This window comes from Sphaeramia orbicularis, chromosome 16 (assembly GCF_902148855.1).
Source record: "Sphaeramia orbicularis chromosome 16, fSphaOr1.1, whole genome shotgun sequence".
Taxonomy (NCBI): domain Eukaryota; kingdom Metazoa; phylum Chordata; class Actinopteri; order Kurtiformes; family Apogonidae; genus Sphaeramia; species Sphaeramia orbicularis.
Genome location: NC_043972.1, coordinates 11,897,147 through 11,924,523, shown reverse-complemented (window position 1 = coordinate 11,924,523; position 27,377 = coordinate 11,897,147). Strand labels below are relative to the sequence as shown.

The window sequence follows — 27,377 nt, the reverse complement described above, 5'->3', positions numbered from 1 at the left end:
AATAAATACTTATCATTTATTATTACTACTTTATTTATTTCTAATAGTACTTCCTAATGTGTAATTGCCTGTGTTTTGTCACTTCTGTTTTTACAGTTATATATATTTTTCCTAGTTATATATATATATATATATTTTTTTTTATATATGTACAGTAAATTCAGTGTTGTTCTCCTACTGGATCCTTCATTTCCTGACGGATCATAGTTTGATCACATGTCCATCATTGAAGGGACTCAGCAGTGTTACCTTGAGCTTGGTTCGATATGCGTCCACCTCCTTGACGTCTCCGGGGACGGTGTGAACCTCCCGTAGACAGTCCTCGTACTGTTTGAGGACGCCCTCTGCGCCCTGTGTGTTCCTGATCACCATCTCCACCGTCTTCAGCCTGAGACCACAACAACAACAACAACAACAACAACAACAACAACAATAAGAACATCCATCAGACAGTGCACTCAGAGCTGGAGGTCAAAGGTCACAGTGGATGAGGACTGACTTGTCCAGGTAGACGGAGGACAACATGTGGGCGTGGTCCATCTTCTGCACCGTCAGGTCCAGCTCTGACCGCAGAACTGGCACCGAGGCCGACGGCTGAGGAGAACTCAACACCTGCTGAGTCTTTACAGAAACCTTATCCAGGTCCTTCTTCAGACCGTCCAGTTCCACCTGGACTTTCTACAACACAGACAGACAAGACCATTAACCCTTTAAGGACTTCCATGATAAGAACAGAATAGAATAGAATAGAATAGAATAGAATAGAATAGAATTTATTTTCATTGTGTGTACAATAAAATTAGGAGTCAGTACAAAAATATTAATAATAATAACACCAATTTTACAGAAATAAGAATAGAGTGAATATAAAATTACAAAAATTAAAAATAGGAAAATAGAATATCAATTTTACAATGTAACAAAGTAACATCAGAATAGAAATGAGTAGAATAAAAAATAGAAGTGGACAAAATATGAATAAATACACATTTACAGTATTAACAGTATTTATATGTTTTAACCCTTTAAAACCGTTTGTATCATATTTGCTACACCAGGTTCTGACACCTTTATCTAATCAATAAGATCAATACTTTCCTTAAAAACCTGTTGTATGTGACCTGATACATGTTTTCTGCCCCCTGGTGGATTATCATCCCACTGCAGCCAGTGGAGGGACTGTTTTTTTTTTTTTTTTCTTTTTCAGTATGGCCGCTATCGTTAAATCATTCACACACATTTTGTAGGAAAGTCTTTGGTAATTTAAAAAAAAAATTACATAAAAAACAAAGTTTATATTTTATTCTTTTTTTCTTTTTTAATAAATACGTCATGTACTGAAACAATGCATAGTTACTTGATAATTGATTCGTTATCGTACAGTTAAATTGTGTTAAAACATCTGTATCATATTTGATACTTCAGGTAAATAAGGTTCTTTATAAAACGTCCACTGTTCATGGACTTGTTCAGTTTCCCGTTCCGTACCTTCTGCTCTGTCGTCTTCTGAATACATTCCTTCAGAGGTTCCTTCTCCAGAGGTTTGCGAATGCGAGCCACGGTTTGGTTTTCGCAGTCCTCGATCCGCAGACGCAGATCCTTCACCTCAGAGATGTAGTTTTTACACAGGGTCTCGTCCTGCTGACCTGTCAATCAAATACAGACGCAGCTGTAGCCCAGACCGACACATTCAGCCCTTCAACACTTCATTACATCATTAAATAAACCCAATAAACTGGCTTTATTATCTTCTACATCAGCAGTGTTAAACATACGGCCTGTGGGCCAAAAGGGGCCGCACAAGGGTCCGATCCGGTCCAAAAATTACACTGAAGATATGAACAATCAAGGATTCATTCATTCATTCATTCATTCATTCATTCATTCATTCATTCATTTATGTATTTATTCATTCGTTCATTCCTTTATTTATTTATGCATTTATTAATTTGTTCATTTATTCCTTTATGTATTTATGTCTTCATTCATTCATTCATTCCTTTACTTATTTACGTATTTATTCATTCATTTATGTATTTATGTATTCATTCATTTGTTTATTCATTTATGTATTCATTCATTCGTTTATTAATTTATTCATGTATTTATTCATTCATTCATTCATTCATTCATTTATGTGTTTATGTATTCATTCATTCGTTTAATTAATTAATTTATTTAATCATTTAGTCCTTCATTTGTATATTCATTCATTCATTTATATATTCATTCATTCATTTGTTTATTCATTTATTCATCTGTCTGTCTGTCTGTCTGTCTGTCTGTCTATCTATCTATCTATCTGTCTGTCTGTCTGTCTGTCTGTCTGTCTGTCTATCTGTCTATCTATCTATCTATCTATCTATCTATCTATCTATCTATCTATCTATCTATCTATCTATCTATCTATCTATCTATCTATCTATCTATCTATCTATCTATCTATCTATCTATCTATCTATCTATCTATCTATCTATCTATCTATCTATTCATTCATTCATTTATTTAACCTATATTTAACTTGTATTTAACCAGGAAGTCCCTTGAATAAAAACTCTTTTTTAAGGGAGGATGTCAAACTCATTTCAGCCCAATATGATGATGAATATATGATAAGTCAAACCAGTCAAATACTGTTAGAATAACCTATAAATAATGACAATTCCAATTGTTTATTTTTGTTATAGTGTAAAAAACAATAAAAAATATTTCCATTTACAAACTATTCTCTCACAAAAAGTGTGAATATCCTGAACAAATATGAACCTGAAACATCTTAATATAAATCTTCTGCCTCTTATTTAATGTTTTGTGTATTTGTAGAGCCACTGTGATCTGTACGTTAAACTGAAAAATAAAATTGTTAAAATTGCACTTATTTTTCTTAAGAAATGTCGGGTTATTCATGTTATTTTAGGCTTCGTTGTAGATATAAACATTTTCCTTAATATAACTTACATTTTCTTACTGTAAAACATGAGAAAAGTTAGTTTTTGTCATTATTTATAGGTTCTTATGTTATTATTTTATTGCTCTGATCACTTTCGATCATATTGGTTGAAATGTAAATGAGTTTAACATCCATGTCTTTTATAATTTATTCAAACTGATCATTGTGTGGTTGAAGTTTTAAGCCTTCTGTGTGTCCATGTCTGCATCTTTGTACGTTCTGCCGTTGAACTGGTGCATAAACACATGCAGCTTCATGTCACGTGTCATCAAAGCAGAGTTTACAGTGTGTATTTGGATCATGCAACATGTTTTAACACTAGTACAAACAGCTTCAGGACATGTGGAAAAGCCCACACACACAAAAAAAAAAAACACAAAGAAAAGCTGTGGAAGCAGAGCAACATGCGTCACTCTACTCTAGGGGTGTCAAACATACAGCCCGTGGCCCAAAACCGGCCCTCCAAAGGGTCCGATCTGGTCCAGGGTCAAAGCTGTGGAACTCATTTTAGTCCAGTTTCCACATATGGAACAATGGGACCTCATGGTTAATAATAACATAATAATATATAAATAACTCAGCATTTACTTATCGGTTTAATTAGAAAAAAGTTTAATTACATTATGAAAATATTTATATTTACAAACGATTTTTTAACAATAAAATGTGAATAACCTGAATAAATACGAACAACCTGAAATGTATGAAGAAAAATAAGTAAAATGTTAGCATGTGATGTCAAAAGGTTTTGTGTATTTGTGTATTTGTACGTTGTGTTAATAAAAAGCTGAGACCTGATATTGAAATGCACTTTTCGTAAGAATTTTCTGGTTGTACATGGCTGTTCAGGTTATTCACAAAAACAATGCAACGTTTATTTAATATTTATTAAATATAAATGCACTATTACTATATAGACTTGACTTAATAGATATACATACAGTTAATAAATCTATTCATATTTTAGGTCTATTTTTTATTTATTTTTTATTCTACTTTTAGTTCAGTTCTTATTTTACTTTTGTAAAATTTTATATTTGATTTTAATTTTCTTTTCTGATGTTTTTTTTTTTTCTTAATTAATATTGTTGCACTGACTGGAGTAGCACAGTGACAATAAAGGCTATTGTATTGTATTGTATTGTATTGTATTCTATTACTCAGACCCCTGATCTGCTTTTTCAATAGTTTTTTTCCTACTAACTGCAGATGCATATTTGTTGTTGCCAAGTTATTTCATTTTTTTTTTTTTTTTATTCTTTTCTTTTTGATTATTTTGTGTTCTATTGTATTCTTTTTATTTGTATTTTATTCTGTTCTTTTCTTTTCTTTTCTTTTCTCTTCTTTTCCATTCTTTTCTACTCAACTCTTGTCTTCCATTGCTTTCTTTTCTCATTTTCATTATGTAATTTTACTTTTTCACACTGAAACAAAGACATAAATGTGCATTATTATGATGATTATTATGTTGATGATGATGATGATGATTATCATTATTATTATTATTATTATTATTATTATTATTATTATAGGTCCCATTGGGCTGACTGTGGACCCTGAACATATCTCTGTCCTAGTCTCATTCAAGCCTCTGTGATGCTTTACAGCTGCTTCACTCACTCACCTCTGAGACTAAACACCTGTAGTTCTGAAAGAGCAACGGACAAAGACAATACCAGTCCAATCAATGATCCGGTTATTGATCAGAGAGGGTTCAGGTGGATGTGTTATTGATCAGAGGGGGATCAGGGGGGTGTGTTATTGATCAGGGGGGTGTCTGGTGGGTGGCTCACCTTTCTCCATGGATCGCAGCAGGTTCTCGTAGTGCTGCGTGGCCTTGCTGTAGTCCTCCTCCACTTGCATGCGGTCGTCGGGTCCAAACTGTTGCGAGTCCTGGCTGTCCCTCATGAAGTCCTGGTAGTAGACCTCAAGGTTCCGCATCAGCAGACGGTACTCCTCTGGCTTCATGGACTTTAACTGCACGGGCGGAGACAAGGCAAGGGGGCGGGGCTATTAGGGGGCATGTCCTGAACATACTGTTCTAACGGTGATCAGGTGATTCATGTTGATGGTCTTAAATATTAAAGGTATTTTAGGAACAAAACCACACATATGGAAATATACCAGGAAAAATAACTGTTTTCCTCTGACAATCTGTTAATTAATTGGATTTTAAGTAAAAGTTAAGTTTTAAATAACATAGAACAGAATAAAAAGAAATAAAATAGAATAGGATAAAATTTAGTAGAATAGAATAAAAAGACATAAAATATAATTGAATATGATAAAATAAAATAGAATAGAATAAAATAAAAGAATAGAATAAGAAGAAATAAAATAAAATCGAATAGGATAAAATAAAATAGAATAAAAAAAATAGAATAAAATAGAATAGGATAAAAAGAATTAAAATAAAATCGAACAGAATAAAATAAAATAGAATAGAATAAAAAGAAATAAAAATAAAATCGAATAGGATAAAATAAAATAGAATAAAAAGAAATAGAATAAAATAGAATAGGATTAAAAGAAATAAAACAAAATCGAATAGGATAAACTTAAATAGAATAGAATAAAAAGAAATAGAATAAAATAGAATAGAACAGAATAGAAAAGATTAAAATTTTAAATAAGAATAGAGCAAATATAAAATTACAAAAAAAACCTAAAAAGCAAAAAAAAAAAAAGAAAATAGGAAATAAAATTTAATAAAAGTAAAATAAGAATAGAACTAAAAGTAGAGTAAAATAAAATAAACATAAAATATGAATAAACACACTATGTACAAAATCTACATTGAATAAAAAGTCTGAAATGAGTCTAATGAACAGAAATGACAGATTAGTGAATAACGTTGGAGCAGAAACACTGACCGTGGTGATGTTCCAGGAGCGGATCTGGGTGAAGTGTTTCATCAGGTACTGCCACGACAGGAGGCTCTTCAGGTCCATGTGGAGCTTCTGCCACGTGGAAACCATCTGCTGATGACCCGCATCCAGACTGGACCACAACAGAACCAACAACAGAGGGGTTAGAGGCAGAACCGGTCCACATATAAGGACCAGACGGAGCCACAACAGAACCAACAACAGAGGGTTTAGGAACCGAACCGGTCCACATATAAAGGCCAGACTGAAGCACAATGGACCAATAAAGAGGGTTTAGGAATGGAACCGGTCCACATAAAAGGACCATACAGGGACACTGAATAAATAATGGGTGTGTGTTCTGTTGGTTCTGACCTGGACACACTGTCCACTGCGTCCTTGTTGACCGGAGGGACCATGAAGCAGACGGATGGAACCACGGCCTCGTGTCCAGACCTGTTCAGAACCTTCCACTTGAACGGCTGAGAGTTGTTGAGAAGAGCACACTCGTCTCCTTTATGCACAGTGATCTGAAAAAAAGCATTTTATGAGTCAAATTCAATTATTTATTTAGTATCTATATTACAAAAGCCAAGTGGCCTCTGTTTATGTGTGTGTGTGTGTGTGTGGGGGTGGGGGGGTGGGTGGTGGCGGGCATCACACTAAATCCGTACAGAGCTGACTGCTGCAGTTTGTCATATTCGTGTATTTTTGGTCAATGAACAGACTAGTGAAAACGGCAAGTTGATAGGACCAATATTTTGAGAGACATCAGTAATTTTGAATACAACAGCCGTATAATCATGTTGCTATGGCCACGACATTTTGGTGGTAACTGCTGGACAAATGTGGCACAGTATGCACAAATACACAACAGCATAAGAACTACCACATCCATCCATCCATCCACCCACCCATCCATCCATCCATCCATCCATCCATCCATCCATCCATCCATCCATCCATCCATCCATCCATCCATTTTCTTCCTCTTATCCGGGAATGGGTCGCGGGGCTAACAGTCTAAGCAGGGATTCCCAGACTTCCCTCTCCCCAGACTCCTCTTCCAGCTCTTACAGGGGGACCCTGAGGCGTTCCCAGGCCAGCCCACAGACATAGTCTCTCCAGTGTGTCCTGGGTCTTCCCTGAGGTCTCCTCCCGGTGGGACATGCCCAGAACACCTCCCCAGGGAGGCGTCCAGGAGGCATCCGAAACAGATGTCAGATCCACCTCAGTTGGCCCCTCTGGATGTTGATTAGCAGTGGCTCTACTCTGAGCTCCTCCCCCTATCCCTAAGGGTGCACCCCGCCACCCTACGGAGGAAACTCATTTCGACCGCTTGTATCCAGGATCTGGTCCTTTCGGTCATGACCCAAAGCTCATGACCATAGGTGAGAGTAGGAACGCAGATTGACTGGTAAATCAAGAGCTTTGCCTCTCGGCTTAGCTCCTTCTTCACCACAACCGACTGATACTACTGCATCACTGCAGACGCTGCACCGACCCGTCTGTCAGCCTCATGCTCCATCCTTCCCTCACTCGTGAACAAGACCCCAAGGTACAAAAATATATGATTTTCACTCAAAAAGCACAAAATACAAAGTATAGTATTATAATAATGATGATAAATCACTTAAGAAAGTTGAAATCTAGAGAAAAAATTATTTGGGAACTGTCACAAAAGTATCTCTGGGTCTTTATGGGTTAAAATTATGTTCAGTTAATGAGGTATTTAGCTGAAAAAGTAACTTTTTCTTCAGTTTTCTCTGTTCTGATATAATAACAGATGAATTTGAAGGCTTTGGGGTGCCTCAAGGTTCTATTCTGGATCCTATTTTCTTTGTATATACTTTTCCTGGGTTCCAGTTTTGTCTGTTTTCTCTGTCCTGATATAATAACAGCTGAATTTAAAGGCTTTGGGGTGCCTCACAGTTCTATTCTGGGTCCTGTTTTCTTTGTATATGCTGCGCCTGGGTTCTAGTTTTCTCTGTTTTCTCTTTTCTGATATGATAACCTTCAACTTTTATCTGAGCTTTTATGAACATCTACATGATCAGTGAATTAAATATAAGAAAATACCTGATATTCACTGAAAAAACACAAAATATGGAAGATAATACCAGAGTAAATAGCGATAAATCACTTAAAAAAAGTTAAATATAGAGACAAACTGGAGCATCCACAGAAGTAGCTCTGGGTGTTTATGGGTTAAAGCAGGCAGTAAATCTATGACTGGAACCAAATAAAAAGGCTGCTTTGTGATTCACCTCCTGTTGTTTGAAGTCACACACGGCCTGGATGGGCAGTTTCCCTCTGACGGAGGTGGTGGGGTTCCGTGGTTTCAGTTGGATGATGGACTTTGCTCTCTTGTTGAGGCCGGTGGTCAGAGCTTTGAACTCATTCAGCTGTTCTCTCTCCTCCTGTCGGACAAAAACACAAATCAGACCACCATCAAACTTTCACCTCATTTCCACTGTTCTCCACTGAAATTCAGATGTCCTGCATCCTGAACGCATCATGGACCTGATCTCCATACTCACCACGGCATCCTGTAGCAGATCCTCCAGACGTGTCGCCGTCGTGGAGCGGTCGCAGCTGTACTTCTTCTTCATGTTTTCTTGCATTTTAGCCATTTTGTCCTGAGCTTCTTTCACATCCGCAAAGAACTGAAGGAAAACATGGATGATGTGGACGTTAAACTCATGTAAGTTCAGTCCAGTTTGACCTCCAGTGGATCCGACCAGTAAAATAATACAATAATAATAATAAAAAATAATAATGAAGATTACACATTTTTCTGTGTGTTTTAGTGCAAAAGGTAAAATTACAGTGTGTAGAAATGTTTACCTTTACAAACTATCCTTAAGCAAAAAATGTGAATAACCTGAACCTGAAATATGCTACGAACAATAAGTGAATTTTAACGATATTATATCTGTGTTCATCATTTACACATGTAAGATCACAGTGGATCTACAAATACACTAAACATTTAATAACAGACATGTGGAACTGAAAAATATAGCATTTAACTTGATCAGTTTATGTTCAATACAACTTGACTGTCATTGTCTCTTTGTACATTCACTCCATGGGCCGTATCAGACCCTTTGAAGGGCTGGTTTTGGCCCACGGGCCACATGTTTGACACCCCTGCTCTATAAAGTAGAACCTCCCAGTACCAGTGCACCATTGGACCAGTATTCTTGTCTTCAAATACCAGTAGAAATCTGGAGTAAGAGTGAGCTTTGGGTGATTTTTGGGGTAGTTTTTTGGGTGGTTTTATTTTGATTTTTGGTGGTTTTACAGTGATTTCTGGGTTTTGGGGTGGTTTTTGGGTAGTTTTATGGTGATTTTTGCTGGTTTTATGGTGAATTCTGGGCTGTGGGGTGGTTTTTGGGTATTTTTTGGATAGTTTTTTAGGTGTTTTTTTGGGTGCTTTTTGGTGATTTTATGGTGATTTCTGGGATTTGGGGTGATTTTTGGGGTAGTGTGATGGTGATTTCTAAGTTTTGGGGTGATTTATAGGAGGTTTTTGGGTAGTTTCGGATGGTTTTTGGGTAGTTTTTGGGTGATTTTATGGTGATTTCTGGGTTTTGGGGTGGTTTTTGGGTATTTTTGTGTGATTTTCTCATGGTTTTAGGGTGATTTTTGGATGATTTTTTTGTTGTTTTTGGGCTTTCTGGGCGGTTTTTGGGTGATATTTATGTTGTTTTTGGGCTTTCTGAGTGGTTTTTGGGCAATTTTTGTGTTGTTTTTGGGCTTTCTAGGTGGTTTTTGGGTGATTTTTGGGGGCTGGAATGCAATAATTATATTTCAATTAATTTCAATAGAGAACATCATTTTGTAAATTGAGTAAATCACAAAACGAGCTCGATCATGGAATGTATTAATCTCGTACTGTGAGGTTCTACTGTAAGTGTATTCTGTCCCAGTGTGGGCGTGGCCTTTACCTGGTAGTACGCTGTGTTTTCTTTGAGATGAGCCTCGATGCAGCAGCAGAGCTGAAGGATCCAACTCCACTGGGTCTGGAGGGCAGCAGTGAAGGCCTTCGACACAAAAACAAACAATAACAGGAGGTTAATTAACCCTTCCACTGTAAATGAATGTGGGCCATTTTGACCCACCGATGGAAGCTCAGGGTAGTAAAACAAAAACTACAAATACATAAAATCTATAACAGGTCAGTTAAATATTTAAAAGCCACGATTTTTTGTGTGTTTGTGTGTTTTTTGTGTGGCTGTGTGTTGTTGTATGTTTTGTGTATGTTGTTATATTTGTGAGTTGTTGTGTGTTGCTGTTTGTGTTTTTTGTGTGTTGTTGTATTTGTATGTTTTAGTGAATTGTTGTGTGTGTTGTGTGTTTTTGTGTATTGTTGTGTGTTTCTGTGTATTTGTATGTTTCTGTGTATTGTTGTGTGTTTCTGTGTATTTGTGTCTTGTTGTGTGCTTGTAGTTTATCTCCCGGTTCTCCTGTGTCAATCACCTCCACCGTCTTCCTCCCTGGGTGCCCCTCTCGGACCAGTTTGTCTCCCATGGCCTGGATGTCGTTGACCTTCTTCTCCCTCAGCTCCAGTTCTCTCATGAGAGCCTGAAAAACGCAGATGAAAGTCAGACCCAACTGTCGCCGTGTTTGCGTCATACAACGTGTGTTGACAGAATGTTTCCGACACACACCGAGTAGTTGTCTTTTTTGGCCGTCATGTTGTTGTTCCTGTCGCTCCAGTCGAAGTTGACCTCCTCTTCTTCTTTGTCGTTTAACCACATCAGCTCCTTCGTGGCGGCGCTGACGAAGGCGTGAAGCGAGTCCAAGTTCCTGAGGCGGGACTTGGAAGAGTTCTGGGGAAGAAAAAATTATATTTAATTGTTATTATAATTTAATTATATTAACATAAAAGTGAGACTTCCTTCACGTGTTTTTGTTTTGCAGACAGTGTTTGTGTATTTACCAGTAGTTTCCCGTACTGAAGGTCCAGTTTACCCAGGTATTCTCTGTACGTTCCTTTACTGGCCGGAGACAGTTGGTTCTGAAAAACAACGTCAACAAATCAGTCAATTAAACAGGTTTATTTTACTGACATTAAAGCTGCAGGAGACTTTCGTCACCAATTTTTCATCAAATCTGTCAAACCTCATATCCTAAGTATCACGAATCTGTTAGTCTTTCTGTGATTACTCACCTGAGTCTCTTCCCTCATGGTGAACAGTTTCTTAGTGCCATCCACCACAAACAAACCATTTGTTTACAGACAGAGCTGGTAGGTAACTCAGGCATCTTCGGAATTTTGTCACGACGTGCATTGTGGGAAACGGAGGTTCACACAGCTGCCTGGCACTGGCAGCGGCAGTGACACCATATGATATTATATGGATGAAACAAACATGATGCAGAAACGGCTGAAACGCGGAAACTGTTGAAGGGAAGTGGAGCTCCAGCTGTTTCTGTATCATGTTTGTTGCAGGTGCCACTGCCAACTGGTGCTCCGCTTGCTCCACTTCCACGTTTCAGCTATTTCCGTGTCGTGTTTGTTCCATCCATATAATATCATATGGTTGTACTGCTGCTGCCAGGTGGCTGCGCAAACCTCCACTTCTCACAATGCACGTTGTGACAAAATTCTGAAGATGCCCAAGTTACCTCCCGGCTCTGTTTGTAAACAAATGGTTTGTTTCTGGTGGATGGCACTAAGAAACTGTTCACCATAATGTAAGAGATTCAGGTGAGTAATCATAGAAAGACTTACAGATTCGTGATACTGAGGATATGACTGAGGTTTGACAGACTTGATGAAAAATTGGTGAGGAAAGTCTCCCGCAGCTTTAACCCAGAGAGACCCAAAGACACTTTAATGGCAGTTCCCACATTATTTTTTTTTCTCCATTTAATCTTTAAGTGATTTATCACCATTTATTATAATATTAACCCTTTCTTTTCCTTATCATATTGATAATATTTGTCTAGTACACAGCTGTACACATCACTGTTGTAATTGTGTTTAACTGAGTGTTTTAATATGTATATTTATATTTGGTATTAATAATTTCTTGCCTGCTACTATTATATTTGCACAGAGAATCTTCTGGTAGGGCGGAAGCTCCCACTGAAAGGGGGGAATAATGGTGGTGGATGTTTACATTTTATAAGTTGACATTGATAAATAAAGGTTAAGATTTGCTTAAAAAACAACAGAAATCAAGACACATGACGATAAAAAATTTATATGTGGCTACTTTCTTTTTAGTTTTCCAGCCTTCCAACAAATTAAATCCACAATATTCATAAGTTATTTAGTTTAGTTCTATTTTATCCTATATTTGTTATTTATTTATACTTTATTTACTTGTTGAACTGTTTTATCTTCTATATCAGAACTGATCACACTTGTATTTCATTGTATTTAATGTGTTTTGTTTCCTTTTCCTCATTTATTTACATGTGCTAATAGCTTTAGTGGATCAACAGTAGATACTTTTGGGTCTTTCAGGGTTCAAATCTCCTGTTGGACCTTCCTGATCCTGTACCTCATCGGTCCGGGCCCGTTCTATCTTGGACCTGAAGTCCTCCACGGTCTGGTGCAGACCCCTGTGGCTGCCCAGCTGAGACTCCACCGACGGCAGGTCTGACCCCCACTCGGCCTCGTCGATGCGCCGCTGGTTCTCCTCCACCCAGGCCAGCAGGTCCTGGACATAGCGCAGGGTGACGTCGTCCAGCTCGGGGCGGGGCTTCATGGAGGGTGGCTGGACGGTCTGGGTCAGGGGGGCCTGGGCAGCACTGGCGGCCTTCAGGCGGAGGTTGTAGTCGCTGCGTAGGTTGACCAGACGTTCATGGAGGCGGTAAACCCTGTGGACAAGGACAGTTAGCGCCTGGTGTCTGAATCTACAGGAAAAGGTTTATGAGGCACTGACTCCACCCACCTGCGGTACATCTGTTCGGCCTGCGGGTGGCGCCCGTCCTTCAGGACCTGTACGTCATTGAACAGAAGGCGGATCATGTTGTCGGCCTTGTCCAGCTCCCGTTCCACCTCCGCCGTGTGCTGAGCCGGTTTTCCTGCATTCAGGAGGTGAATGTCCTGAAAGACGAGAAAAAGACCAAAATACATGACGTCAGGGGTGGAAACACGAAGCCCACAGACCAAAACCAGCCCATTAAAGGGTCCAAAACCAGCCCATTAAAGGATCCAAAACCAGCCTATTAAAAGATCCAAAACCGGCCCATTAAAGGGTCCAAAACAGGCCCATTAAAGGGTCCAAAACCAGCCTATTAAAGGATCCAAAACAGGCCCATTAAAGGGTCCAAAACCAGCCTATTAAAGGATCCAAAACCGGCCCATTAAAGGGTCCAAAACAGGCCCATTAAAGGGTCCAAAACCGGCCCATTAAAGGGTCCAAAACAGGCCCATTAAAGGGTCCAAAACCAGCCCATTAAAGGATCCAAAACCAGCCTATTAAAAGATCCAAAACCGGCCCATTAAAGGGTCCAAAACAGGCCCATTAAAGGGTCCAAAACCAGCCTATTAAAGGATCCAAAACAGGCCCATTAAAGGGTCCAAAACCAGCCTATTAAAGGATCCAAAACAGGCCCATTAAAGGGTCCAAAACCAGCCTATTAAAGGATCCAAAACAGGCCCATTAAAGGGTCAAAAACTGGCCCATTAAAGGGTCCGAAACCGGCCCATTAAAGGATTCAAAACTGGCCCATTAAAGGGTCTGAAACAGGCCCATTAAAGGGTCCAAAACCGGCCCATTAAAGGATCCAAAACCAGCCTATTAAAGGATCCAAAACCGGCCCATTAAAGGATCCAAAACCAGCCTATTAAAGGATCCAAAACCGGCCCATTAAAGGATCCAAAACCAGCCCATTAAAGGATTCAAAACTGGCCCATTAAAGGGTCTGAAACAGGCCCATTAAAGGGTCCAACCCCAGCCCATTAAAGGGTCCAAAACCGGTCCTGCTGTCTCTTACGTCCTCTTGATGGAGAAATGTGCTGTTAGTTAATATTATATTAACTCTTAATTAGCCCTGAGTATTGTAAGGAGGAGTTGATAACATTATTTAACTTGTTTTTTTGGTTTGTTTTTGTTTGTTTTTCTTCTTTTTTGGGGGGTTTAATAAGTTTGCAGGTTTGTTGTATAATTTGTTTGTATATATTGTGTCTGTGTGGTTCCTTATGTATAAGTACATGTTTATGTAAATGTATAATTTGAAATAATAATAAAAAACAAAACAAAACAACAAAAAAAAAACGCCTATTAAAGGGTCCAGTCTGGTCCATGGGATTCATTCACAAAAATTATACAGAAGATATATACAACCAAAAAAAAAGAAATTCACATTTTATGATACAAGATTTTGTGACACACAACAAATACACCCCCCAGAACCAATGGCGACCCCCATACCAACCCAACGTGGATCTCAAAATATGAAAACCTCTAATAAAAACAAATACACGTATATAGATGAAAGAGAATATAATTTACACATATAAACAGATGGGTGATTAGAATAGTCATAGACAGTTATGTTGCACTCTTTCTTTAACCATAATGTAAACACCATCCTACAGACTAAGTGTTTTTGGACAGGCTGCATGCATCCAGGTCAGTGACCTCTCCATCATAACTATATTTAGAAAATAATTGGTCCATTGTTGCTGTGATAAAGTACGAGGCGGCTGCCATCTCAATGCCAGCATTTTCTTGGCTGCAGTGAGGGCAGCCCATAATAAGCTTCAGTATATTTTGTTCATTTCAGAAGTTCTAGTTGTCCTTTAGTAATACACGTGTATTAAAATTTTATTCTGAAGCCTTTGCACAGTCCTACTCCTACTGAATACTCTGTGTGATATTTTTCTTATACAGTTCCTTTTGCACTCAGTGTTTTGCTGCTAAATTGAACTGAGCTGCTAAACTGATTGTTTTTGTCTTTTTCTCTGCATTTGTTTGTCGTTTATTGCTGCTGTAAACTGTGAAATTTCCCCACGGTGGAATAAATAAAGTCTTATCTTATCTTATCTTATCTTATCTTAAGTCATCTTAACTTATCTTAAATGATCTTATCTTATCTTAAATGATCTAATCTTATCTTAAATTATTTTACGTTATCTTAAATGATCTTATCTTAAATGATCTTAACTCATCTTAAATGATCTTATCTTAAATCATCTTATTTTAAATTACTTTATCTTATTTTAAATGATCTTATCTTACCTTACCTTATCTTAATTTAAATTATTTTATCTTACCTTACCTTACCTTACCTAACATTATCTTATCTTATCTTATCTTATCTTATCTTATCTTATCTTATCTTATCTTATCTTATCTTATCTTATCTTATCTTATCTTATTTTACCTTAAATTCTATTATCTTATAGACTATATTGATCCCATTATGGGGGAAATTTCAGCAGTAAAATACAAAAATAAAGTGCAGGAACGACAAAAAAACTGAAAATACACACTTGTATTTGCACATGTATATGTTGTGATAAATAAATGGTATAAAGCATAAACCATAACAGGATAGAAGTGTGTATATAAATGTGTTTCCAACAGCAGCAGTAGAATACAGTAACATTAGGAGGAGAATAACTGACCCGAACAGTCACAGATAAAATCAGCTGTCGTATTTGTGACGGACTCACCGTTTGCAGCAACGTTTCCAGGTGACTCAGCTGATCGTCACAAACCCCTGAATCCATCTGGACTTTGTTGAGAATCCTCTGGAGCCTCTCGAGTCTGGATCAACAAAGACCAGAACCAAACATGATCATGTGTTTGGGACCAACCCGCCCGTTCAAACACAAACACATCCAACCACTTACGGCCACTTGTGCTGCAGTAAATACTCCAAATTAAGAGGCTCGGCCACAAACGCCATGTCTGAGCTGGACGCAAATTAAATAAACAGGTCAGGAATGAAGTCCAGGTACAAGACGGACGGAGGCTCCTTCCCATGATTCCATTGTGACTTGGACAAAGGCGTCCAGTCTGCGGACACTCATGGTCCTGTTTATGTTGGGATGAAGCCACCGTCCCGTGACTCCAACCATCTCATTTTCCAGTCATGACACTCACTACGCCACGTACATATGAGACAAATTCACCACGTCTGGGTCCGTTTAATCAAATCTAATCATATAATGTTAGGAACGCTTCAGACACGGAGGAAAAATGGAATTAAAAAAAAAAAACTACAGAAAACTACAAATATGCATCTGCAGATAAAAGGGAAAACAAAACTAAAAAACAAAGTACTGTAGAAACAGATGAGGAACAGAATAGAATAGAATAGAATCAAAAACAATAGAAAAGAATAGAACAGAAAAGGATAGAATAGAATAAAAATAACAGAACAGAGTAGAAAAGAATAGAATAGAATCAAAAACAATAGAAAAGAATAGAATAAAAAAGAATAGAAGAGAAAAAATAGAATAGAATCAAATAGAACAGAATAAAAATAATAGAAAAGAGTAGAAAAAAATAGAATAGAATAGAACCAATAGAAATGAATAGAATACAATAGAATCAAAAACAATAGAAAGAATAGAACAGAAAAGGACAGAATAGAATAAAAATAACAGAACAGAGTAGAAAAGAATAGAATAGAATCAAAAACAATAGAAAAGAATAGAATAAAAAAAATAGAAGAGAAAAAATAGAATAGAATCAAATAGAACAGAATAAAAATAATAGAAAAGAGTAGAAAAAAATAGAATAGAATAGAAACCAATAGAAATGAATAGAGTACAATAGAATCAAAAACAATAGAAAAGAATAGAACAGAAAAGGACAGAATAGAATAAAAATAATAGAACAGAGTAGAAAAGAATAGAAAAGAATAGAATAAAAAAAAGAAGAGAAAAAAATAGAATAGAATCAAATAGAACAGAATAAAAATAATAGAATAGAGTAGAAAAGAATAGATTAGAATAGAATAAAATAGAATAGATTAGAATCACACGGCAAAGAAGAGAATAGAAAAGAAAATAACTAATCTTTATTGTCACTGTTTAGCAGCTCTGTTCTGTTCTTGAACTGCAAACAAAAGACTGGAAAACCATCACACACACAAACTTATACTGTATATATATATATATATATAAATATATAAATAAATAAATAAATAAATAAATAAATAAATAAATAAATATATATATATATCTATATATATATATATATATATATATATATATATATATATATATATATTTGTATACACCTGTCCTCTTCCACACAGGTGTGTTGTGGTGCTATTATTTACACATTTCCACAGACTTGTGCTCACCTTTCAAACTCTATCCGGAGCAGACGTTCTCTCTCCAGAATGGCCACATGGAGTCGACCCCATTCCTTCTCCACGTCGATGGGGTGGTAACCTGGAGGCACCTTCACCTGCCCAGCATGCACTGCACTCTGAGGTCCCAACCAGGGAAAACGTGTCAGTACACAGGTTAAAACAGGACAAAAAACAGGAAAGAGTTTGGGACAGACTGACCTCAAAGGACTGGTAGATGTGTTTGGACCGGTTCTTGTCCGACTCTTTGACCGGCAGCTCTGTCTCCTTAAACTTAAGGAACTGACGCCACAGAAGCTGAAGGGAAAACCAACAGAAACAGCAAAAAAATCTGAGGAAATAATAAACACAGACCAGAGACTCATGTGGTCTGATGAGACCCTGTTCCAGACGGATTACCCATCATGCCTTAGTGTGTATATTCATCATTCATAAGAACAAATTTAAATGTCAGGATGTCAACAACATGTTTTTTTGGAATACCTGGAATATGAAATAATAACAACCTTTCACTACAAAGATATTGTGAAAAAACCACCTCACCGGGTCATTTTTACAACAGCATATTAAGGTCATATAACACCTGGACTTTCTTGGCAATTCCTCTGCAGGACAGACCTACATTTTTCAGTGTTATGATGGTCTGTCTCTGTTCTATTGTTAATTGCCTTTTCCTATTTTCCATTTTTATGGTAACACACTACTTTCTGCAGTACAATACTGTTCAAATAATGCTCCCAATGGTATGGTACCAAAGTGTGTTCCAACACTACTTTTCTGCAGACAGAGGGGGTTGGAAGGAATGCACAAACATTGGGACACCTGGAGGAACTGGTAGCACCAACTGTCGAGGCTTTGAGGCTCCATTGCTGCAGAACTGCTTTAAGTTGTTAACCCACTTCTTGTTCGCCTTTTTGTATAATTCTGAAATGTACATTATTTTTCAGTTTTGTTTAACCTTACCTTTTTTTTTTTTTTTTTTTACCTCTGGCAGTTCACCGCTTACCTTTGTACCATTTCAAGCTGTTCATTGGACTGGAACTGTTTGAATTTCAATACAAAAGTGGAAAAATTATGGTGTTCTAAAACTTTTGACCGGTAGTGTGTGTGTGTGTGTGTGTGTGTGTGTGTGTGTATATATATATATATATATATATATATATGTATATATATATATACATGTATTTATGTAATTAAGGGAGTAAAAGTCATGTATTGTGTTGTATAAATGTGAGATGGGGGTGGGATTTAATACGTTTTCTTCTTCCCACTCCTTTTTGAGCAGAACATATTGAATTTATTTTGTTATTTTATATATATATATATATATATATATATATATATATATATATATATATATATATATATATATATATATATATATATTTATATGTTCATTAAATTATGTGTTTTTTTTAACTATGACTTTATTCTCGTTGTGACGTGTTTTTAATTTTCCCATGTGGCCTTAATGTGCTGTCGTACATTTTGACCCACTTATGCATCTAAGGGTTACATAAATCAAGCGCTCCCTGCTGTATTATCAGATATAACAGTGTTTAGTCCATGGCAGATATAACTTTGTTAAGTGCTTTAAATAGTTGACTCCTCTGGTGTTTTGTTCTGACAGGGTGTGGCTCTGAGCTGATTTTTGGGAGGATTAAACTTCATATTATCTATGTTTTGGGTGCGTTTTCTCAGCCTTCAGCAAAACAAAAGCCCACAGACATTACGTAACAGACGGCGTCGTACCTTCACCTTCACAGGAAACACACAAACACACAAACGAAATAACATGTGAGTGTGTGTTCTCACCTCTATCTCCTCGTAGCTGGTGGGGAACTTCTTCTCCTCAAAGACCATGACATGGTGTCGGATCCACTGGAGCAGAAGAGTCACCAGCTCGTAGTACTCCTGCCAACGGAGCTCCAGGTCCTGCAGCAAACGCAGCAAAAAACACAGACATGTGGGAGTTAGGAGCAGCTCACAGGAGCACTGTTCTCCTCCTGGTTCATCCACACATCAGCCTAAACTCAATTACAACCAACAATCCAGGGCTTGTGAGAGTGGATGGGGAAACACAGAGCAGGGAAAAGGGCTGATGAAGAGGAAACAGAGGAGAATATGGAGGATGGGTGCATGTGTGGGACAAGAGCCTGGGTCCAGATCAGGTCCAAACTAGAGCCTGGGTCCAGATCAGGTCCAGACTAGAGCCTGGGTCCAGATCAGGTCCAGACTAGAGCCTGGGTCTAGCAGAACATGAAAGGAGTCAGATCAATGATTTGTGTTAATGTGATCAGATGATGATGACAGCAGTACAACACACAGTTAGACGTCTCCCTTTGGCCACTGCAGTGTAAACACCACAGGTTGTTAATTTCCTGCATTACTTGGTTTCACAAGACTTCTATTGGTCTTTGAACGTCGGAAAACACTCGGAACAAAAGCTCATTTACCAGAGTCACAAGCTCGCTGGTTTTTATTAAATCTGATCAAACAGTCAATCAGGTCGAATTAAAGAAAGGTTTAATCTGAAGCACATTTATGTAAGGAATAGAATAAAAGGATAAATCTGTATTCACACTGTTACAGGAACAGCAGATTCTGAAAGTGGAAACAAAAGACTGTGTATATACATAAATAGTTCCAGTGTCCCTGTACGTCAGCAGCTGTTCTATGTTGAATGTGTGAGGTTGTTCAGGTTCTGTTCTGTGTTCCAGTCCTGTGGTCTGGATGCACATCAATCTAACTATAGAAGTGGGCGGGACTTTCACTGGAGGAGAACTCAACTCATCCAATCACAGTCCATATGTGACTTCTACCAGGGATCAGTAGGAACTAGACTGATATCTGGAACCATTTACATGTTCTAAACCATCAAAATGTGGACCATTAGAAGGAAAGGACCATTTAGAATATTTAAAAAATGTGTCAAAAATTCAAAATGAAAATTATTCTAATCTCTGAACAAACTTTGTTGACATTGTCCCAATGAAGCTCCAGAAACAATTAGAAATAAATCACACCAGTAGTTTTGGAGAAGAAGATTGTTGAAATCTAGACACTGATGACCTTGAGTTTGACCCTTCAAGGTCACACAAGGTCAAAGGTCACGGACCCAAATGAAAGTCCATATGTGACTTCTATCAGCGATCAATAGGAACTATATTGATATCTATAACCATTTACATGATATAAACCAACAACATATGGAACATTTGTTATGATTTGGCCTTATATAAACAAAATTTGATTTGATTTGACCAATATTTCAAAAATTCGTAAAAAAAATTCAAAAATCTAAATTTCTCAAAAACTGATGAAAACAATGCCGAACACATCAGTTCCACAATAACTCATGGACTATCGTCCAGTGAGCTTCAAACTCAAACAAAATTACTCTGAAAATAAAATATAGCTATAGATATTATTTATAGCTTTTTTTTTGGGGGGGGGGGGGGGGGGGGTTTGCATTTCTGTATTTCCTGTTATGTGTCTAATTGTTCTGGCTGAATGCCCTTTTTTTTAACTCTTATGTGCTTTGTTGTACTCCACTCTGCTGCTGTAAATTTGGAATTTCCCCTTGTGGGACTAATAAAGGAATATCTTATCTTATCTTATCTTATCTTATCTTATCTTATCTTATCTTATCTTATCTTATCTTATCTAATAAAAATATGTATTAGAAATACTGAATTATACAAAAAGCCAAATCTATCAAAAAGAAGAAATATATACAACATAAAAGGATAAAAATATAAGGTAATAAAATGTATGAAAAAGGTAAAATAAAAAAAAAAAACTAGTGTATTTACATGCGTCAGTCGGGACTCGGGGAATAAAATACTAAACCTTACATTTGCTCTGATGCCGTCATGGACGTCGGTGCGAGGCATGGCGTCGTACAGCGACGACACGTAGGTGATGATGGACTTTTCATCAGGATGTGGAACGTCAACGTCTAAACACACAAAGAAAATGGGTTTAAATGTCAGTTCAGTACAGCCACGTCTAGGACAGGGGTATTAAACATATGGCCCGTGGACCAAAACAGGTGCACTAAAGGGTCCGATCTGACCCATGGAATGAATTTATGAAATGGAAAAATTACACTGAAGATAATAATTAAAGATGTGAAAAACACTTTAATCCAGTGTGATCCAAAGTGGGTCAGACATAATAACTGATAAATAATGACAAATACAAACTTTCTCTATGTTGTAGAGTAAAAAAAAAACACAATTACATTATGAAAATGTTTACATTTACAAACTATTCTTTAAAAGAAGAGAATGACATGAACAACCTGGTCTGAATGTGGAACCTGGACTAAACTGACTTTGGTGGTCCTGGTCTAAGTGGACCCATATCAAAGTGGTCTCATGTGTTACCTTCAGGGTCCAACAGTCGTGTCACCCCCAGGTCTCTCTCAGCGACGCCGAACGCCTGCTCCAGGTTCTCCAGGTTGGTCTGTCGGTAAACTTTACCCATGTCCACCAGTCTGGGACTAAAGGGAACCAGACCAGGAGAACCCATCAGTTATAATAGTTTAAACATAGTATGAGTCACATGGTTCTGGTGTTTGATTAAATCAAAACCAAAGGTGAATGTTGTCCATATGGTTTATTCTTTATACATATATATATATATATACATACATATATATATATATATATATATATATATATATATATATATATATATATATATATATATATATATATATATGTACACATATGTATGTATGTATATATGTACATATATATAGTATATATATATATTTATGAAATATATTTTCTGCTGTTGTATTAATCATTTCTTTTCTTCTACTTTTTATTAAACTTAAATGGAGTGACTGTAACACACAATCACTTCCCCCTGGTATTAATACAGTATTTTGATTCTTATTGAGTTTCATTATTAAATGAGTTTCTTTTAGTTTTAGTTTAGTTTTGGTTTTTTTTTTCAACAAAGTGCATTTTTCAGCAGAGATGATGTGTGTTTTTGTTCGTTTTGTTGGTCATCAATAGGTGTACCAAAACTCAGGTGTTTTCATTTTTGGTGAATAACATTCATATTGATCAAATAAATGGTAAATATCTTTGTTTTGTTTTTTATATTAAATAATGAAAAGAGCATAATCCACCTGTTTTTTTCCAGATATTTCTTTGTATCTTATTTTATTTAATTTTTTTATGAAACATTCTTTACAGTGGACAGCGTTTTTATTTTATTTTATTTTATTTTATTTTATTTTATTTTATTTTATTTTATTTTATTTTATTTTATTTTATTTTATTCAGTACAGCTGTGAACCTCTCGTCCCCTTCTGGGTCCCAGGAGGACATGAGTGTATTTTTACTGGTAATTTGGAAAAACTATAAAAGCAAAAACCTTCCATATAAATATTAAAACCAGTGATGTTTTAGTTTTCTTTTCCAGCGTCGGTGAATTGACTTTTAAAACCTTGTGCCAGTGGCTAAAAGCTTTTAAAGACACACCTGCGTTTTCCTCCTCTGGGTGTTTCATCTGTAGATGGAATGTCATTTATTGAATCTGATCTGAGACCAGCCACGACTCGACTCCCACAGAAAATTAATATGATCGTCCATCGTACATTAACCCTTTCATGCCTGAATTATAAGACCCTTAGTCCTTTTTTTCTGTTTTTTTTCCCTTAACCATAAAGACCCAGTGGTACTTTTGCAGAGGTTCCCAAATGATTTTTTCTCTATATTTAACCTTTCTTAAGTGATTTTTTAACCATTTTTTGTAATATTATCTTCTTTATTTTGACTTTTTTCATTATAAATCCTGTATTTTCCTATATTTAATTTACTGATCATGTAGATGTTCATAAAAGATCAGATTAAAGTTGAGGATTATTATATCAGAAACAGAGAAAACTGAAGAAAAAGGGGATATTTTCAGCAAATCTATCATTAACTGAACATAAACCCAATGTAACTATTTAATTTATTTATTTATTTTTAAAAAAATTTCCCATATTTTTTGTACATTACTTATTTTTTTGTAGGTTTTTTAAATTCATTTTTGTTCATTTTATCCACTGTCATTGATGCAACACCATGGGTTTTACTGGTGAATCAATGCTTGTCAGTACTTGTTTTTTGTTAATTTTCTTGCCTGATTTCTTGGCTTTTTTTGTTAATGTTATTTATTATTTTGTTAATTTATTATAATTTTTATTTTATTTTATTCACTGTTTTAACTCTTTTTGTACATTTTGTTGCTTATTTTACTTTATTTTAGTAAATGTTTTGCTTATTTTGTCACATTTTTATTATTTTGTGTGTGTGGGGGGGTTATTCATTTTTGTTCATTTTATCCACTGTCATTGATCCAACTGAAATTTTTGTTTATTTTATTCATTACTTTGCCTCTTTTTGTTCATTTTGTTGCTTATTTTATTTTATTTTATTTTAGTATATATATATTTTGTTATTTATTTTTTCCACATTATTTATTATTTTGTAGGTTTTTAATTCATTTTTGTTCATTTTCTTCACTGTCATTGATCCAGCTCCATGGGTTTTACTTGTGAATCAATGTTGTAGAAGATGACGGTGTTTCCACGGGAACTACAGAGCCTCTGAATGTCCAAATGGGTCATATCTGATGACCATGAAACGATGAATAATTGTATTTTGCATTAATTATTGACATGGATTGATAAGATTAATGGTTCGGAAGTTATGAACCTATTTTTCATGTAGTCCTATAAATATCCACTCAGCTGGAAGCAAATAAATATGTATTTAACAAGCCATTATCAGAAAAGGATGAAAACTATAAAATAAAAACATTAGTAATGCTGTTAATCTGATATTTTCTCACATTTTAACATATTCGAATACTAGTTGTTACTCACTTTATGGAGATAATATGCAAAATAATAACTTTTTGCTTAAAAAATGATGTTAATTCCACTTTAATACCAATTATCCAATGATTTAAACTAAAACATGTTAGTTCAGATCAGGTTTATTATGGAAGGAAATGTGTACCATCACATATGGAATAGTTGTATTTTGTACAAAATACAAGATACAACTATTAAAAAAAAAAAATCTTGCAAAACACAACTATTCAGTATCTGAAGGCACACATTTCCTTCCATAGTTTATCCAGAACAGTAAAGTTACAGTAATGGGATGAAATGCAGACACTGATGCATGGACTCATATGTAGTCGACATGAGGTTAACTGCAAATTTCTTTTAATATTAAAAAAATCTGTGTAATTTTGACCAATGATATTAACCCTTAGGTGCTACTTGATGCTTTAATATTTTTCTAACTTCAGGGGTGATTCCTGATATAGAAGGATTTACAACAAATTCCTGGGATGTTCAGCATCTTGGTTATGAGAAAAAAAAAAAAAAAGCACTTCCCCTGACTGTCCACTAGGTGTCAGTGTACATGACAATGCACTGTTTTGGCTGATATGAACTAAAAAACCCAAAACCATGAATAAACAGGAGAACAGCTGGAGAACAGATGAACCCTGGACTGAACACTGGGAATGAAAGGGTTAAACACAGGTATCAGTAACGGTAAAATCACTATTTTTAACCCAAAAAAAAGTATAAAACAATTGTGGAAAAAGACTCAAACAGCAGATGTGACTCAGTGGATGAAACAGATGTTAAGAAACCTTCTACTCAAAAGAATAACGTACAATATAATATATACCGAAAAGAAAAAAAACAAAACAAAAATACAACTAAAGTTTGAAAATATATGGAAACCTGTCATAGATTAAAACTGAAATATAACCTTTAAAGAAGATGGATGTTTACGAACCATGGAAAAAAACATACTTTAATATTTTCACTGATTTTTGTGTAAATTTTCATTTTTAATTCTCCTTATTTATTTTATTTCAATTTCATTTAGTTTTATTTCTTTATTTATTCAATAATTTGTATTTTTATGTACAGTACATTTTAACTTTGATTATTATTATTCCTAATTTATATTTTTTTCAATCTTATTTAAATTTTATTTATTTATTTACCTAATTTTTCATGCAAATTTTCATTTTTCTTTCTAATTTATTTATTTTTCTATCTTTCTTTCTTTCTTTGCATTCTGTCAACATAATTTCACACAGTGCACGTGTTATAATAAATCACCTATTTTTTTTTTTTTTTTTAATATCCTCCTTAGACCCAGGAAAGTGAATGTTTTAGCTTTTTTAAGTTAAACAGTTATCTTGATTGGAAACTGAATAATGCACAGTTTTTTCAGATACATTTTTAAAATTATTTTTATTTATTCATTTATTTTTTAATGGGATGTCCTTTGCAGTGAACAGCATTTTTTAAGTAAAACTGTGAAACTTTTGTCCCCTTCAGAGGACAAATGCATTTCTGGGTCTCAGGAGGAAAATAAAAGATAAACTATGTTGTTGTTGTTGTTTTGTTTCTTCTCTGTACAATCTAATTTAAATAAATAATCCCTCTGTGCGTCCAAACCCATGGTCTGTGTGTCTGTTTAGTTCCTACATCTGTCTGACGTGTAGAACTGAGGTTGACCCGTGGACCGCTTTGGACTGGACCCGTTGGACCGGGTACTGCCGTGCGGGTCTGGAGGTTCCGTTAAAGCTGTGGGACCTCCACCCATGTCCCAGTTCGTCTCCGCTGGACCTGGTCCCCGTCCCGGAGCTGTGGGAGCCCCGCCCCGAGTCCCAGGAGGACTCCTCAGATGGGATGTCATCACAGACCATGACCACCCGGTCCCCCACGTGACCCATGGATCCAGAACCGACCAGACCCAGACTCCTCTTCCTCCACTTGGACTTCTTCTGTCCTCCCAGCATCGTCCTGTTGGACAGACGTCGGACTAAACCCTTCGGCGGTTGGACTTACAGGTGCATCGTCTGCTTTCACTGACTGTGTTTGATCCAGGTGGGGAAATCAAACGCACCTCCATCAACAGGTGAAGATCCTCCTAATCCTTTTTCACCGTGGAGACGTTTTAAAAACACCCGTCTCGTGTCCAAACGCAGCTGGGGTTTCAGTCTAATCCAAACTCTGCGTCTCCACGTCCTCACAGATGTGGATAAACCGACACCGTACGCTCAAACACCCCCGTTTATGCCCAGGCACGAAGTAACGCTATACTGTTCATATATCAGCCATTCAGCGCCAAGGCCACGCCCACTGGCCACACCCTGACCTTTATGAAAGCAGCTTTAATCCAGCCTCGAGTGTGTCTGCATAAAAAAGACCAAAAACCTGTCCCTACAGGCACCGGTGTCTCCACAGCTGCATCCTTTAACCCCCTGTGTCCCATCCACGCTTCCCTTTGTTATGACTGTTAAAGGCAGGGGGGGGGGGGGGGGTCCAACATACTGCCCAAAACTGTCCCAAAACTGTCCCACCAAAGGGTCCAATATGACCCCAACATACAGAACAATGTAAAATAATAACATAATAATCTATAAATAATGACCCCTAATGTTCTTGGTTTATTATGAAAAAGATATTAAATCATGAAAATATTTACATGAACAAACTAAAAATAAAATGTGAATAACCTGAACAATTACAAGAAAAACCTGAAATGTCTAAAGAAAATCAAATGCAGTTTTAACAATTTTATGCTTGTTACTAAATCTAATGTATAAATGATGAGTTGAGGCAGAATATTGTTAAAATTTCAATTATTTTTCTTAAGAAATTTCAGTTTTTTCAGGTTATTCTCATCTTATTTGTTTGGATAGTTTGCAAATGTAAATGTTTTCATTCATTAATATAATTTTTTTTTTTTGCATTAAAACAAATAATAACATTTGTAGTTGTCATTATTTATAAGTTATTATGTTATTATTTTAAAGTTTCGACCCATTTCAGATCAAATTGGGCTGAATGTGGAACCTGAACTAAAATGAGTTTGTGTTAAAGAGAAAATAAACACACAGGCCCAATCCCTATTCACCCCTGGGCCCCTCCCCCTTGGCCCCTCCCCCTTAGCTGCGTTTACTCCATTTTTCCGATGATTTGAACTGAATTATGGGAGATTTCTTGTACCCCTCCGTTTGTAGTGTGGTCCTGAAAAATCTCCGTTTGGAGGGTCAAACAGCCCCCCCCCCAGCCCCTCCCCTCCAACTCATCAAGAATCTGGACACCCTTACCCCTTCACGTAAATGCACAAAATGGAAGGGTAGGGCTAAAGGGGAGGGGCCAAAGGGTGAATTGGGATTGGGCCACATTCTCTTCTCAGGATCAGATCCT

At 36.4% G+C, this 27,377-nt stretch overlaps 1 protein-coding gene across 3 annotated transcripts in view; it reads right to left on the bottom strand.

Annotated features, from left to right (window-relative positions):
* Positions 1–27,377, bottom strand: part of plecb (plectin b) — a 70,668-nt gene that overhangs the window by 23,408 nt on the left and 19,883 nt on the right. For all 3 annotated transcript variants that reach the window (XM_030158899.1, XM_030158900.1, XM_030158901.1), the window contains 20 exons: positions 21,508–21,623; positions 20,974–21,077; positions 18,932–19,051; positions 17,318–17,413; positions 17,108–17,235; positions 15,465–15,558; positions 12,733–12,887; positions 12,340–12,658; positions 10,767–10,844; positions 10,495–10,656; positions 10,304–10,408; positions 9,772–9,867; positions 8,359–8,484; positions 8,086–8,238; positions 6,194–6,348; positions 5,825–5,951; positions 4,745–4,928; positions 1,489–1,646; positions 500–678; positions 250–388 (listed from right to left, as the gene is read on the bottom strand). In XM_030158899.1, coding sequence (XP_030014759.1) covers positions 250–388; positions 500–678; positions 1,489–1,646; positions 4,745–4,928; positions 5,825–5,951; positions 6,194–6,348; positions 8,086–8,238; positions 8,359–8,484; positions 9,772–9,867; positions 10,304–10,408; positions 10,495–10,656; positions 10,767–10,844; positions 12,340–12,658; positions 12,733–12,887; positions 15,465–15,558; positions 17,108–17,235; positions 17,318–17,413; positions 18,932–19,051; positions 20,974–21,077; positions 21,508–21,623 — 2,794 coding nt within the window. The remainder of the gene's footprint in view (positions 1–249; positions 389–499; positions 679–1,488; positions 1,647–4,744; positions 4,929–5,824; positions 5,952–6,193; positions 6,349–8,085; positions 8,239–8,358; positions 8,485–9,771; positions 9,868–10,303; positions 10,409–10,494; positions 10,657–10,766; positions 10,845–12,339; positions 12,659–12,732; positions 12,888–15,464; positions 15,559–17,107; positions 17,236–17,317; positions 17,414–18,931; positions 19,052–20,973; positions 21,078–21,507; positions 21,624–27,377) is intronic.